The 17,706-nt window shown below is 41.3% G+C and overlaps 1 protein-coding gene across 3 annotated transcripts in view; it reads left to right on the top strand.

Moving 5' to 3' along the window:
- The window catches only part of ADAP1 (ArfGAP with dual PH domains 1), a 1,397,730-nt gene that overhangs the window by 1,256,652 nt on the left and 123,372 nt on the right, over window positions 1-17,706 (top strand). For all 3 annotated transcript variants that reach the window (XM_044089521.1, XM_044089522.1, XM_044089520.1), the window contains one exon: window positions 16,615-16,698. In XM_044089521.1, coding sequence (XP_043945456.1) covers window positions 16,615-16,698 — 84 coding nt within the window. The remainder of the gene's footprint in view (window positions 1-16,614; window positions 16,699-17,706) is intronic.

Genomic DNA, 17,706 nt, shown 5'->3' with positions numbered 1-17,706 from the left:
ACAGGCAGATGGGCAGGGGTGCTTGACAGAGGACTGCTGCCCATCAAGCCCATGTTGCAAGTGCCACAGCAGGTGTCACCAGATGCATGTTATGGCCTCTCATGGAGGCACAAGTGCGTACCAACTGCAACATGAGACAGATGCTCAGGGTCATGAATGCAGCTCTCCCTGCCATGTGTGACAATCTCCATGGCATTTGGAATGCCATACATCTTTCTGGTGTCGTGGTTAGACAGTGGGTGAGACATTGTCACTGCTCGACCGTGCAATGTCTATGCTTGAGCATGTAATGGGAGTAGGGCATCAGACAGGTGGATGTAGTTCAGCAACATGATCGGCTGTGAGCCCATGTGGTCCTGCACATTCACAGTCCCGTAGTGGCAGTGCCAGCAGCACTGTCAAAGTGAGGGTGCTGTCCACACAACACTGGAGCAGGCCATAGGCACGTTGTTCTGGCCAGCCCTATCAGGAACATGGATCCACCAGACAGCAGTCACCATCAAGGAGTAGTACTGCATCTGTCCTTGGGCCTGGCAGTGCCAGTGATACTCCTGGCAGAACCAGTTGCCGCATCCCTGCCGGGAGATGGTGAACCATACATCTTGCCATGTACGGTTGATGGCTGTACAACAAAGCCCTGTATTGGGTATCCACATCACATGATGGTGTGCAGACAAACACTCACACATCCCTATCACAGGCCAGTCAGCACCAGACATGCACAGCTCCTCAGCACGGCCCAATTGAACATCACCCCTCCAGACACACACTTTCAGATTATGTCAGACATATGGAACAGCTTAGGCCTCTGACAATCCAACAGCACACCCTCTGCATGTGATGATACATGTGCAACAACCCTGTTACCTATACCATCAATGCATGGACATGCTCATATGGGTCTGATGCACAGGGTGACTATAGTACAGTGTAGCAGTATCATGGTGTGTAAGGTGCTGTCTGCTGGCAGTAGTTATGGGTATACAGCAAGGTGTATGTACTTTGTTAGCCATGATGCACTATTACTGTTAGTACTGCTGACTGACTATGGGGTCACGTACTGTATTCTGGTAGTGTTCCAAGTGTCTGTGTGTCTGCAGGCTGTGGGCCTGCTGACAGTAGCAATGCTGAGCAAGGCAGAGTGGAAACACAATGACCTTTTCCATAACCAAGGTACAGCTGTATATGTACATGTTTGCCAGGTGTATTTGCATGCAACAGTGTCTGAGGGGCAATTGTGGCAGACAGTGTGACCTTGCATACATACCCTTGACACAGCCACATAGACTTCATACATGTCACCTGGGTGTTCTGTAGGACTGCAGGCTTACACATTTAGAGGATGTTACTTGAGTACTGGCACTAGGTCCCTCACAAGCTTAGCCATTACTTTAACTGCAATAGATTCAGCTACCAGCACCTGTTGCCTCTGCCATTTCTGTCACATCCACTCAACCATCATGCAATTGATGAGGGTATACCTGGTACTGTGTATGACTGGTTTGGGGTATGTATTCCTGACACAGGTCAACCTGTGTTAGTCTAACTTGACAATCACCAGCATGTGTGTCCACTATCCATATGCATGTCTGGCCTCTCATGCTTGTAGTGCACACAGAGTCATAGTCCTGTACATGGGGCAGCTGATAAAGGGATGAGCACAGCCCCTACCTGCACAGTCGTACGAATGATACAGCTAGGTATATAAAACAGAGAGCACAGCAATACTGTAGTTGGGCAGTGTCTGCCACTACTATTGAAGTGGATGACAATTGCAAGGGCTGTTAGGATTGCCAATGGTGGGTTCAGAAGCCCTTAACATGTTAGGGCCATCTGACACACACACACACACACACACACACACACACACACACACACACACACACACACGCGTGCACAGCGGCATGGGGACATGCATTGAGACACACATACACATAAAGGTGACAATTATCAGAGTAGATTACCTACCCATCTATTAATGTAAAATTCACAGTGATATGACCATTGCACCCTGGTGGCTTGGTGTTAGAAACTGTGTAACTGTGCTTGTACAGTGGATGACATCTGTATGGGCTGACCGTAGGTTGACAGTGGGGAAGCCCACAGGGTGGAAGAGGCACACAAAATGGTATAGCCATCACATACACACACTGAAGACAGTCACAGGGGCTTGCATACAGAAATACATACACAGTTGCCAATAGATATATTAATGTCCCTACGTATCCACTTGTATGTACTGTACTGCTGCATACACATGACATGCTCCACATTTTATATGCCTGGGACATAACACACAACTCCTTACAACAGTTAATCCTGTGAATGCCTTCATGGATGGTGGGATAACCCACCAGACATAGCAATTGGTCTTGTCTACTGCCCCTACAAACCTGCACAAGTGATAGAGTGACAGACTTTGTATCAGTATGATGTGTCAGTCAGTTACAATGTCTGATGCAGGCATGTGTGTCAGTGTGGTAACTGTGACATATTTGGCAATGATATCACAGGTATGCTTATTGTCAGGGAACACAAACTTCATATAGGTTGCAAACGTGGATATCCTATGTACATCTCCACAGATGACTGGTATGGGCTGTATAGTGTTACATGGTACATGTGAGGCAGATACCATTAACAGGGTCTTTAAAGTAATGTAATGTGTAGGGGATCAACAAGCCTTAAAATGGTATAACCTACACACACAATAGCCACAGGGGATATGCTTCACACACACACTACTATAGTTGTTGGTACTGTGATTAGAACTCCTACCTATCTGAGTATTTCCACTATAGTATTACTCCATTATTGCATGTGCCACAGAGCTCAGAGGGCTGACAAGTGTATACAGGTACATCTAAAGTGAATGACATCAGCAGGCCTTGTAAAGTAGAGCAATGGGACATGTACTGGGTGGTACACACCTCACAATAGTATAACTCATAACACCAGAGAATATGATTCTCACCCAAGAGAGCACACACACACACACACACACACACACACACACACACACACACACACACACACACACACACACACACACAGACACGGATGATGTGATTCTCACATGCACACACACACACACACACACACACACACACACACACACACACACACACACACACACACACACTAGCCAGTATTGCATTTAGAACCTCTACCTGTCTAGTTAAGTGTACTACAATTTTATGCAGTTATCACACATGCCACGGAGCTTATAGAATTTCACAGTGTCACAAGGTATGTCTAAGGTGATTACATCAAGAGCCCTTGTAAAGCATGGCAGTGGGAAATGTATTGGGCGGGAAGGGTGTCATAATACATTACCCTACAAACATACACACTTACAAACACTTTCACACATACACACACAAATTTGGCATAGCTGAGTATAGAACCCCTGCCTATCTAGTTATCTGTACTATACTCTAACTTAGTTATTACATGTGCCATGGAGCTTATAGGGCTGAGTGCTATCCAAGGGTACTTCTAAGGGCAATGACATCAGCAGGACTGCTAAAATAGGGCACTGGGAAGTGTTGTGGGTGAGAGAGCCTTCAAAATACTTCAGCCTACAAACATACATACTTACAAACTCTTGTACATACACTTATACACACACACAAACATTTTCTAGGCTTGAGGATAGAATCTCTGTCTATCTAGTTATTTTTACTATAGTGTTACACAGTTAGCACACACGCTACATTGCTTACAGAGCTGACAAGTGCCCAAAGGTGCTTCTAAGGTGAATGACATCAGCAGGACTGATAAAGTGGAGCACTGGGAAGTGCTGTAGGTGGGAAAGTCCTCAAAATACTTCAGCCTACAAACATACAGACTTATACACACACACATTTGCCAGTACTAGGAATAGAACCTCTGCCTATTTACTTATTTGTACTATACTGTTACATAGCTATGGCACATGCCACAGAGTTTATAGGGTTGGGGCTGTGCAAAGGTACTTTTAAGAGAAATTACATCAGTAGGACTGCTAACGTAGGGCACTGGGAAGTGTACTGTATGGGAATGGCCTAAAACTGCTTCACCTACAAACAAACATATATACACTCACAGACTTACATTTGCCAGACCTGAGAGGAGAACCCCTACCTATCTAGCTATTTGTACTATAGTGTTACACAGTTATTGCACATATTGCAGAAGTTACAGGGCTAACAAGTGCCCAAAGGTGCTGATAAGGGGAATGACATCAGCAGGACTGATAAAGTGGGACACTGGGAAGAATACTGTGTGGGAATGGCCAAAAACTGTTTCACCTACAAACAAATGAATGCACACTCACACAGACTTATATATGTCAGGACTGAGATCAGAATCCCTACTTATTTTTAATATGGTATTATGCAGTTATCGCATAACTTATAGGGCTGACAGGTGTACAGTAGTACTTCTGCAGTGAATGACAGCAGCATATCTTGTGCAGTAGGGCAATGGAAAGTGTCCTGAGTGGGAACAGCCTTCTAATACATAGACCTACAGACACACACACACACACACACACACACACACACACACACACACACACACACACACACACACACACACACAGTTGATGTGGTATAAAAACCCCATCCCCAGTACTGTTGCATAATGGAGCTCACCTTCATGCTGGCATATGTGACTGGTTACGACCAGTATGCCACTGTCCGCAGCAAGATATCACTTTATGCCATTCAGGGTATCCGTGTGTGTGACTCACTCTGTTTGTGTCCCCATGTGTCTCTCCCTCTATCACTGTTTGTCTCTCTCTTCCCCACATCTATGTGTGTGTATGCTTGACATATTGTTATTTGTTGCCCATATATATGTCTGTGTACCACACACAACAGATGTAGATATATCACATATGGGCCACCTACAGCTAGCTGAGGGTAATCCTGTCTGATTGATGTGTGTGGGGACAGTTAAGGTATACATAGCTGTCTGTATGCAAAGACATATATAGACAATGCAGATATTTAGTCTGATGTGGGTTCCAACATGGCCTGTGATTCTCTAACACAGATATATAGTCTGATGTGGGTTCCAACATGGCCTGTGATTCTCTAAGTGTAGGAGCATGCCCAGCGTGACCTTCTATAGTGAGAGTGAGACTCCATTCCAGAGACAGTTGTACTCCGAACACCAACTGTACCACAGCTAGGAAGTTTATCATAAAACAGGTAAGCGCTTTCAGGGATGTGCCCCTTCATCAGACTACTCACAAAAACAATTCATTCCTTGTATAGTAGAAGCACCTGCTATCAATTAAGTCTCAAAGATACAATGTTAAATACAAATGCTTTAACCTGGTCCACTCTAGTATATCTTGAATATGCATATATCTGGTTCAAATATTCATAAATATTAAAATCTTGAATATGCATATATATGGCTCACAAATTCATAAATATTAAAACACATATGATGTATATGAGTCATGGTTAATAATAGCATATTAAAATGGCAAAAACCATGTCCTATTATGCAAAAAAAAATTAAAAACAAACTATAACATGCAACATAAATATAAATATATATAGTGCACGAGCACCATGTAAAATATAATATCTATGTGTATGAAAAAGCATGTTGAAATATAACAGTATCTATGTAAGTATAAATATGTATGTATGTGTGTATAAAAATGTATAGAATAGAAAAAATTATGTATATAAATATCTAGAGAATATATATAAAAAATATAAAAAATATACATGTACATATGTGGATAAAAATGTATGTATATAAAAATGTATATACATAAGGAATACATAAACAACTTAGTATGTCATAATAACAGAACATAAATGCAATAAATAAAATTATACATTAAAGTTCTAAAATCCTAACAGTCAATGTTTAAGTGGACGAGGTTTTAAGAACGGTTTCAAGGACACCATAATGTTAATACCTGGTGGTTTATCTGCTTTAAACAACAAACTCTTGTACATACACTTATACACACGCTTTTTAACAATTTTTTGACATTTGATGGTGAATTTTACAAACAGAAATGGGGTTGCGATGGGCGCTGCATGCACCCCCCTGTTTGCGAACACAGTCATGTTATGGTGGGAATTGAACGTTTTGTTCAAATTCCCACTATATAAGTTTTGCTTGGTCTATTTTTGATTTTTGGATGATTTATTTTTCCTGTGGACAGGCACTATAGAACAGTTTGAAATGTTTTTCAATTGTATGCAAAGTAGTTCTGACTTTTTGAAGTTTTCATTTAAACAGGATGTGAAAGTGATGAATTATCTAGATATTTTATTTTTTAACAAAGGTGATGCCACTCTTGCTACTAGAATTTTTAGGAAACCTACATTTTGTAACACATATTTGCATTACACGAGCTGCCACCCCATTTATCAGAAAAAGGGGGTAGTTAAGAATCAGCTAATCCGAGCTTCACATCTCACTTCTGATTCTTCTGATTGTTTAGAAGAATTTACATTAATTAAAAAAATGTTTATTGATAGGGGATATCCAATAGATTTATTGGAGAAAATTATAGGTGAAGTTTGGGTTGGGAGACAGGATAAATATGTACCCATTATAAAACATGGGGCGACAAGCACGGTTAACACAATGGAAAACAAAATGACTATGGTATTAGCTCCGAATATAAATATGGTGTTGCATTATGCAACTGATATTAAGGCTATTGAAAAGATTATCAATAGAAACTGGATGTTGTTACAAGTTGATAGTAACATCTGTCATTTATTTAAATCACCACCATTTTTCACATATAAAAGCAGGCAGAATGTTAACATGATGTTGGAAAGAAGTTGCATGAGCAAGGGTGTACCTATGACTAGAAAATGTCACCAATGTGCATACTGTTATGTGAATAAGGACAATGGAGTTTTGAACGTTATTAATCAATTGGGACACAGTAAAATGTTTAAATTGTAGAGCAGAAAAAATTATTTATCTTGTTACTTATTGCACATGCAGCGCATTTTATATAGGCAAGACTAAGAATAGTTTGAAACAACGAATATATCAACATGTATATAGCATAAGAAAGGGGGACAATAGAAGTGCATTGGCAAGGCATGCTGCGTGTTGTCAAAACTTCAATAAGTTTGTTTTTTTTATACTTGAACAAATTACAACAACGCCTTTTTCAGGAGACTGGGAGAACTTTTTATTGCACAGGGAAATGTTGTGGCAGATTAGGTTAGACGCAAAAAACCCACCAGGGTTAAATGAACACATTTCGATTTCAAGCGAGTTGAAAAAACGTTCACTTACATTTTAAAGTATATGAGGCATCTATTATATTCAGTACTATGGCTGTAACATCTAGTTACTGTTGCTTTATTTCTGTTTGCTATGTTTAATTGGTTGATTGGTTTTACTGAAGGTTTCAAATGGGTGTGTCTTTGTATTGTATTTAAAAGTTTTTACTTCACTATTTGTCTTGGTTCTGAGGATGTCTTAATGTAGACGAAAGTGCTTAACCAAGTGGATTTGTTACTTTCAAGATTTTTAGATTAAAACTGTGTTTTAGCCTTCTGACTGGCTTCGTCATCTTTATTATTGGAACTGTTTCGCAGCCTGGAAACTTATGGATTTATTTTGGTCATATTCAAGATATACTAGAGTGGACCAGGTTAAAGCATTTGTATTTAAACTTGCATCTTTAAGACTTAATTGATAGCAGGTGCTTCTACTATATAAGGAATGAATTGTTTTTGTGAGATGTCTGATGAAGGGGCACATCCCTGAAAGCGTTTACCTGTTTTATAATAAACTTCCTGTGGTACAGTTGGTGTTTGTTTGCTACTTCAACTATATTTATTTTACACCAGCTGTTTTATTAGTTGGTAGAGGATTTCTGTGTTTCGTGTTCTATAGTTGTACTCTGGTTTGGGGTGTTGTGTGTTACAGCCATACCTCTCAGAAGTAAACAGGACTTTCCTAGGGTTACTGGGTTTGTTTTAGCAAACATTTTCTGAAGTATCTGAATTCTGACACTGCAGTGTATTTTGTCATTACCTAGTGACAGACATCCTCAGATCATCACAGTGCTTTACTAGAGGAATACAAGATGTATGATGCACAGACCAATGTTATGAGCCTATCGACATTCTTATCTAAAAAGGCTAGTTGAGAGGTGTGGCTACAGCCGATTGACTGATGACGCTGTGTAAACAGTCCAGCAACTTGATGATATACTGGCTGGGGATCTCTTGCTTGTGTGGTATTCTGTTTACCTGAAAAGCCTTACCTTGGTGTGGCCATACCTCTGAAATGTACATTTTGTGGCAGATTGTCCAGGTGTTTGCTTAGAAGTTGGGACCAGTCTACATAAATTTGTGCTTTTATGTCAAGTTAGTTGCATATACTTGAAGACTGACATTGTAAACTAATGTCAGACATTAGTGTTTCAGACTTCATAACCTTCAGACACTTCCTGCTAATGCAAAATCCCTTATCCTGCCAACTTCCTCAGTATGTAAGGGAAATATTTACAACATGTGCCTATCATTGTGCCTTTGTCCCACTTTTATGTATGACCCTGTCCAGATGTCTTGCTGTCAGAGGTTGGGAGGTATGGGTGTGGGTACAGCCTACATTCTATTGTGAAGAAATTTCCATTATATGTGTAGTATATTCTACATAGCACTGTGACTTCCAGGTATGTCAGTGGCAGAACAGTACAGAGTAATGTGATGAACCACTGACAGACAGTTGTGTATAGGTTGGTAGTTTGCTACGCCATTAGTAGGGTATTGGCCCTGAAGCCCTTATAACCCACGCAGGTGAGAGTGTAGCCCGTGTTAAGACATGTCAGCATACAGACCCCCTGTCCAGCAGGGACACAGGTGGGATTACAGGACTGTATTCTGTGTTTCCCCTGCACTTATACTGGGAGCACATCACTAGGGGTATTGAGGTACTTGGCTTGGTGTTGACAGGGAGTGTATTCCACAGATGAGGGAGTGTCTGGTACACATATCTGTCACACCAACAAGCTGTACTGATATCACAGCCCAGGTTGATGCTCCACCTACAGGTAGATGGAGTGGGCCTTGAGTTCCAGATGTGCAACAGTCCCATCAAGGCAGGATCTGGATTGCTTTGTATGGAGGACAGGGGTCACCTCAGCAGAGTCTGTATGGAATAAGGTAGAGGGACAGCGTTGTTAGCCTATCTGTGTAGGGTCGGTTTCTGGAGTTTGGGGTAAGGCCTTAATGTTTGCACGACCCTGGTGTGTGGAGTCTACATGGTCTGTGGTGTGTAGGTTTGTGGAGTTCTCATGTGTATTTGCCTCTGAGGTGTCCATTGTTTGGGTTTTGTTTTGTTGTGGACCTCCACATACATGTGTGTATGTTGTGTATTTGCAGGTGATGTTTACTGACTCCTTACACTGCATGGCACCTATGTTACTGCACAATTTCTTCTGGTTTGCACATTCTTCATTTGTCTGGCCAGTGGTTTTCCCTCCTCTTATGTGTGTCTCTTTGTCCTTCTGTAATCCAGTCACAGACTTTGGCCACAGTGGCTGCTGTTATGTATTTGTAATTCTGATGTGGGCAAGATACATGCTGTTACATCACACACAAGGTTGTGGACTTCATACCTGAGTGTACCTGTTTAGCATGTTGTCAATCATTGCACCACTCCATTTGCTGTGGTCCTTAGACGGTTTGTGTTGCAACATGTTATTATAAGGCTACATGTGAGCATAGCTGTCATACCATCACAGACTGACATCTGGACAGGCCCAAATATGACAGTTAGACAAAGGGTCACATATGGGGCCAGGGTGTTAATAATGTTCTGCCAAACATGGACAGTTGGGAGACTGGTTTGGTAATTGCTTGTTTGCTCTTATGGGTATGATGTCTGCTTCCCCACTGTCTGCCATTGCTGTTTTGACATGACCCTTTCTTGTTTTGTAAATAGTTGGCAGGCAAATGCAATGTTAGGACAAGCAGAACAGATATACAAGACATACTTGTGCTCTTTCTGTGACAACCTGTTTCACTCCAGGGGTATGGCTGTTGGCCAGTGACATGCTGTCAGTGCTGACACAGAAAGGTGGCAGCCTTTTATACAGTGGCAGTACTCTGACCTTCAGGTACCTGCTGTCCTACTAGACACCATACCTCTCAACTTTAGAGAGCCAGAGAGTTGGACAAAGCCATAAGTAATTGGGGGACAGAGGCCTAAATATAGGGTCCATTTTTAAGTATTGGCCTTACAAACCAAAAAGGTGATTCAATAACATGTTTTGCATTAGCATGCATTTTTCTATAGGGTATGTAGTCTGACACTATAATCTGTCATTATTTTCTGACCTTAGTCTTATGTGATTTGCCAATGAATTGCCAGACAAGACCACAACAGTGATGTCAACCTCTGGACGTTATACAATAGGTCTGTACAGTTGAGAGGTATGGTAGGCACTGTGTAGGTTACCCCAAGCTGTGTACTGCCCATATGTGTGGCCCCCTGTCCATGACCTGTCAAGCTTTCCTGCAATAACAGATATTGGCATCTGGACAGTGTGTACAATTCCTACCATAGATGTAGCTGACATGCAGATTAGTTGGCACTGCAATTCTTGGAACATGGCCATGTCAACCACAGTACTGTACCTAGGCCACTAGGACACAGAAGCTAAGAGTAAGTGCTGGCCACATTCTGACAGTATTAACCACACATATACATAGCTCATTGACCCCTGCATATTGTTGACATGCAACAAGCTATCATGTAGATTGGGATAGGCCTGGTAATCTGTGCTCTGCTGCTATTTCCCTATAAACATACATGTTACTGCAGTTCTATGGGATTATGTGTGTGTGGGGGGGGGGCGCACCTGTCAACTGTATACATTTGCACAGACTGTGCTGATATTTGCTTTACATTTTGGTTTCATTTAGCATAGTATTCTGCCCTGTCTTGGAGACTAGTGGCATATCACTAAAGACCACAGGTCAGATTGTAATGGCATGTTTTGAGTTTCAGACTTCTTACCCTTCAGAGCCTTATTGCAACTGCAACACCTGCTGTACTATCACTTGTAAAGTCTGTAGTGAGTATTTCAGCATTGTCACCATTTGTGGGCTTTTGCCAGGCATTTCTTAATGGTTTTCTGCAGCTGACTTGCTGTGTGAGGCTGAGGGGTGAGTATGGGACTCCTACACTAACATCCATGCCTGGGACCTATGACCCCCCCCCAGTTAGATGCCCCCCCCCACATATACTGCAGTGGAATTTGTCACCTTGGGTACTACTTCATAGTGTGGGGAGGCCAATATTGGGCAAATATTTCCTGGTGTCCCACATAGCTGTCAGTTGTCTGCTGCTATCCCAGTAAGCCCAGGCTAATAGAACATACTAATCCATTCATTTATTGTTAAGAAGACTGGCTTACCTTGTGCCTGCGGCAGTTGTGAGGACAGTGCTTGAGGGCTGCCTATGTTGGATGCACGCAGTGCACTGCCTATACATAGTAAGTTACAGGTAGTGCGATGTGTGTGTCATCCATTTTACTGTGTGTGCAAGTCAGACAGAGAGGTGTCAGTCCCTGGGTCCCTACAGTGTCATTTTGTTTGCTATGCATTGCCTCTTTGCCAAGGCCAGGACATACTGGGCATGCCTGCATCTGCCTACAGGGGCTGGCTCAGGGGGTTCCTCCTCTGAGTGCCTCTGTACCTGTGGGGACCTTGGCAATAATGGGGGGCTGTGTGGCCCTTCCCCATGCTGTTCCTGCTGCAGCTGTTTCCACAGGATCATATTGTGTAGCATGACACATACTATGAACATGTGTGCACATGTGGCTAGAGAGTACTGCAAGGCTCCACCAGATATGTCAAGGCAGCGGAATCATGACTTGAGCATCCCAAGCACACACTCTATAATGATCCTGGTTTGTGCATGTCCCTCATTATGGCATTTTTGATTGGGTGTGTGTGCATTTCTGATGGGTGTCATCATCCACGGCTCCAGTGCATAGCCAGCATCCCCCACCAGATGGCCATACGGGATGTCCCACTGACAAATGCTTGGTACAGCTATGACAAATGCCAGATGTGGGAGTTGTGATAGCTTCCATGGCTGCCAGCACACACATTCATGATAATGCCCTGGGCATTGCACACGACCTGGCAGTTGATTGAAGGGAATCCCTTGTGTTTTATGTAGACCCTACCATGTTCACCAGGTGGTGCTTTGATGTGGATGTGCATGCAGTCTATCTCACCCAGTATCACCGGGTAGTCTGCTACCCGGTGGAAGAGACACATACTGCTGGTCCTCTCCTCACAGGTGCTGGGGAAGTAAATGTGCTCACCAGCATGTGGTAGCATGACATCCAGGAACTGGTAGAGTACCCTAGATGCAGATACTTGTGAGACCCCCATCATGTCCTCAGTAGGTCTTTGGAAAGTACCTGTAGCTAGTATTCTTAAGGTTACACATATCTTGGTATCCACTGGGATGGGTTCCCCTCTGTTGGCTCTGGGTCTGAGTTGAGGCTGGCACAGCTCGATGATTTGCTAAAATATGTATCTGTCCACCTTGTAGCGCTTTACTATCTCCAGATCATGTAGCCCCTGGTAGGTTGCCCTGGGTCTGAACACTCTTCTCCTCCTCCTCAGTCTGGGGCAGTTGTCAGCATTATCCTCCTCATCGCCCTTAGCCTCTATCACATATTGATGGATCAAAGCAATGGCAGCCCCTAACATTTTTTTGGTTAAAATTCCTTCACATGTGTACATCAATGGTGCAGTGTTTGTGGGAAAAAAACAGACTGAAAAGTGTTTGCACAGTTTATAAGTTGTGCTGCAGATGCTGCCTGTATGATTGGCTGGTTATAATACATTCCACCTGCTTGCTATTTTATTTGTACTTGATTGCTTTTATTCTGCTACTTCCTTTTTTTCCCCTTCCCATTTCCACCCCTTTTAACACCCGAGGTGTGCCATGCAAACCCAGTGTCCAAATGTAAACAGTCCTGATATTTCCATTTTTTGTTGTTGTTTTTGTTTTAAATCCGGTGCTCTTCGCGCAAGCCCATTTAGCTAAAATAAACACTTTGCAGTAGAAATGGCCCTCCCCTGGATACGAGCACATTCTTCATTTCATGGGATAAGTCAATACAGCCCCGGACACACCCCCTTGCTTAGCTGTGCTTAGCTAAGCTCAAATGGGAGCCATGGAGCTCCAATGTGTTTACACCAAGCATGACATACACCCTTTTCATGTCAGCTGCTCCTCCTGCAGAATTATAGCTCCTACAGGGTTAGGTACAGCCAAAGAATGGTCTCACATTTAGTGATTCAGTAAAATTTGCCCATTTGCATACCCCACTGCATTAGTCCCTGGTTACACCTCTACACCACAGCCTTCCTCCTTAGCAACCTACGTTACCTGTTATCGTTTTGATTCTGCATGCCATAAACTATAATGGTAAAATGCAGATTTCACATAAAATTGTCTTTACACATTTTATTTTCACTTTCGGCACGATCCCGTTTGCGCACCGCTGCCCTATGCTTAAATGGACAAAATTGGCCAAAAAGAAACTTTTATTTTTATAATTTTGCAACACTTTCCCATGCCAATGGCCATATTTTTGGTCATTGGCATGCCTAAGGATAACAATACGTGCTTTACTTTGAGCTGTCATGCCTCCTTTTTGATTTTTGCAGAAATGTATTCAGATTGTAGCTGAATACATTTCTGCAGCAGACACTATTCTGGCATGGATTCCTTCCTGCTTACTGAATTGCTAATTTACCTCATTTGCATGTTTTTCACCAGCAAATGAGGTAATTAGCATTATTCAGTGCTGTCCATGCCAGAATAGTGCAGCCAGGCTCATGCACTCCCCCAGCCTGGTTTACTGAATCGCACAGGCTGAGAACTCCATGTTCAGGCCAAGTCACTATTCGGACATGGGATTTTCATTTACTGAATCCCAGGGATTGTTTTTCTGTGCTGACATTTTTGATGAAACTGAATTGTGTCGCTGAGTAATGTGGTTTCAATACTTTTGTTCCATTATTGTGGTATTGGTTGATTTAGGATTCATTGCTGAACATAAATGCTGGCAGATACAAGTATGACATAGTGAAAGACAGTTGTAGTACAGATGTAAAAGTATTGTATAATGGCGTGTAAATTATGTAAGAAAGTCAGATGTTTTTATTGTTGCTGTAATGCTTTGAGATGGTGTTACTCCCTAAATGGTAGAGTACACATACTTTTATTGTCATCTAAACAAGCTATGGCAAGCTATGACCACAAATGTGGAAAGGTATGTACTTGAGGAAGAATGAAGCAGAGTGGTTCAAAAGGCAGAGGTTATATATCCAGAGTTTTACAGACAGAGAATAAATGGCTAAAATGAATATATCTGTCAGAAAAGTAGTTGTACTGTAATAGGGACTTACGTATACCTCAGAGATTGAAGTGACACTTAAGATAAACAAATACTTGATTAGAAAAAAATTGTAGTGTAATGGGTCATGTGCTGAAGTTGTGGGAGCTGTCAGAAACTGTTACTTTGGTGGATATCTGCAAGTTATAAGGTATGGGATAAGGCTGACCCACTGGCACATTTGTTTTCTTTTTTTTTTTTTTTTTGGAATGGACATTAGCAGCAAGCACAGCAATGATTAGGTTGGAAACTGTAAACTCCCCCCAACAATTAGCTGTCCTTGACTATTGAGAGCAAGGGGGGATCCCGAACAGTGAATGACAGTCTTTCCTGTTGCCGAACCCAGTGCTTGTATGTGTGTGCATGTGCATGCATATGTATATGTGTATGGCCACGCATGCATGTGTGTGTAAGTATGTGTGCCACATCTTTTTCTGTGTGTGTGTGTGTGTGTGTGTGTGTGTGTGTGTGTGTGTGTGTGTGTGTGTGTATGTGTGCATGCATTCATGTGTGTAGACATTTATAGGAAACAATACAAACACTATAGAGATATTGCATCTCTTTCTTCTTCCTTTGGCAGTGGTGGTGAATCCTCATTTTTCCATCTGTAGGTAACTTAAAGAAACACTATGCAGGGCTTCTTTCCCACTGTACATAATTACCTCTATTCAAAGCAGCCTGAACACCTCTGGAGTTGCCATCATAATGCACCTGTATGGCCTAAGTCATCCAATCAGCAGTGAGCACGCTGGAGGTCGAATCTTACCAGTGGCAGAGAGCTGATGATGGAAGGCAGTGACTCAGAGGAACCTAGGGACACTAGGAGAAACAAAAAAGAGCACCAAATAAAATGAAAATAAAGGAAATAGGTAACAAATCACCACAGATATGAGTCATTGCAGAAGCAGTCACCATATAATTAATGAACTAATGTGATGCTTTTCTGCTTGCAAATTCTGCATTTCTGTGCCAGAAAAAAAAATCAGTAGATTTATTGGGGAGAATGTGCAATCTTATACCACCTAATCTATCTCATGCATGGAAGAAATAAAAGTTGAGAGAGTAAGTTGAATAATAGCAGAAGATGAACACAGAGTATCTCTGCATTCATAAAGTCAGGCAAAGTTATATCAAAACCATGTTTAACACTAGAAGATATGGATGCAAACATTCACAAATATGCGGCAGCATCTGTTATGATATTTAAGTCAGTTGTTTCTTCCCTTCCAAAGCTTGAATACAGCCAGCCTAAATAGAAAATGTTGTGATGTGTGTTGGAGACAGTGTATTTTCACTCAGTAAACTCTGTTGCTTGTTGTAACATTTCACAAGTTAAGATTTACTGTCTTTTAAAAGTGATACTTTTCTTGTTGGTGCAATGATGCTGAAAAACAACTTCTGTCTTTAACATTAGTTATCAGAGTTTGGTAAGGAGGTCTGGTTAACAGACAGATAACAGAGGGGAAGCAAAGATTTGATTAAGCAGTAAACAATTCCCTTTTATCAATGGATTGATATTGTCTTCTGTGGCTTCCTGATAGCAACCCCTCGCCACATCACACTCACACATGTACACTATACAGTGGTAGGCATATTTGGTAAGAACTGAGTGATGAAACAATCTGATGTCTGCAGTGGTGGACCTGTTTGAAATCATGGTGTCTTACCTCATTATTAGGGAAACAGTAATTTAAAAAAAAAAAAAACAATGATTATCTATTATAGTGTACATTGCATGTACACACGGTGGTGGCCAACAGGAAGGAAGGAAGGACAAAGAGAAAGATAAAAACTGAAGACAAAATGATTGTTGAATTGCTCAGCCTTCCAGCTTAGGTTTAACTGTGTGTTACATGATAGTTCATGATAAACTCTGTATCACATCTGTCTCTATTCAGATACAGCATCAGACCTGAACAAGGCTGTGTTTCTTAGTTAACCTCTGACCAAGCACTGAACATATCTGCTCTTAGCTGATAACGCAATTATGGAAAAAGGGAAATGGATTTTTGTTCTGTATTTCATATAGTGTCTTTAGTAAAAGTACTGAGCAATGAACATTCAAATGCTTTCTAATTTATGTCATGCCATAAAAAAGATCTCAGAAAGACGTACACCGAAAATAAATAACACTTTTTAATAAATTACTGGTTGCTGATGGTTGCTTCTCCCATTCTGTCTGACAGGAAATCGTTGACTGGTTCAATGCAATTAGGGCAGCACGTTTCCATTATTTGCAAGTGGCATTTCCAGGAGCAAGCAATGCTGATGTGAGTGACCTTTTTCTTTTTTTTTTTCAATAAAAACATGCTTCGGGCTAAATAACTTAATTTGTATACGTGGGTAAGTGATTAAAGAAAAAACAGAGTCAAGTATTTCATCTTGACCATTTTCTTTGTCTCATCTGCTCTGTTTTTAATTGCAATGGTTCATTTTCTACTCACCTTAGCTATTCTGCCCCAAGGTGGGTAAGTAGTCCTAACTTACAGTATCGGGTTTATGTCACTCATCTGTACTGCTGCTCTATCAGAGTTGTAGGCACCACATACCTGGAGGCCTGTATGTTATGCATGTAAAGGTAAATCTTTTTTTGGGGGGGGGTCTCATGTCTGATAAAACGGTACAAGTGGTTATCTGTAATCATATATATGCTTACATGTTTGAATTCAGTCCTCATATCTTTCAGATACATTTTGCTTTTGGAAGAAGAAGTGTGTAAGGTGTAAAAAGAATTTGCCATATAATGAATTAAGCAAATGAGCAGATATAATAACAGTTTTTTTTTCCACAGGCCATCAAGTACATAAACAGTTGACTCAGCTTATTAGTTTGGGATATTCTTTTTCCCAAGCCTCCAAGGATTCTGCAGTACTGTTTATATATTGTTAATACTTGTTTCTTTCAGAGTTTATTTCAGTATTTCTTGCACAGAATTGCACTTTGCACCTTGTATGTATATGTATATGTATATTTCTTTTTGTCTTGTTCTTAATAGTTGTATGTATGTCATTTATATAATTCATACTTGGAGACTCACTGAAACCGGAGTCAAATTCTTTGTATGCGTGCATACTTGGTCAATAAATGTGATTCTGATTCTGATTCTAAGGGTATACTGTAATTTCTTCAACAATTTCATATTGTCAAACATTTACCTAAAAGTATTAGGACAGATTTAAATAATTATGTGAAGTATAACCTGCAATGAGTGTGGTCTCATGATTTTAATATTTTTCACAGACCATTCCATCTACAATAAATGTAAGTTGTTCTCCCCA

The sequence above is a fragment of the Protopterus annectens genome, chromosome 12.part0 (assembly GCF_019279795.1).
Source record: "Protopterus annectens isolate FY-2018-M chromosome 12.part0, PAN1.0, whole genome shotgun sequence".
In the NCBI taxonomy this organism is placed as follows: domain Eukaryota; kingdom Metazoa; phylum Chordata; order Ceratodontiformes; family Protopteridae; genus Protopterus; species Protopterus annectens.
Note: the sequence above shows the minus strand (reverse complement) of the source record. Positions and strands in the feature narration are given on the sequence as shown.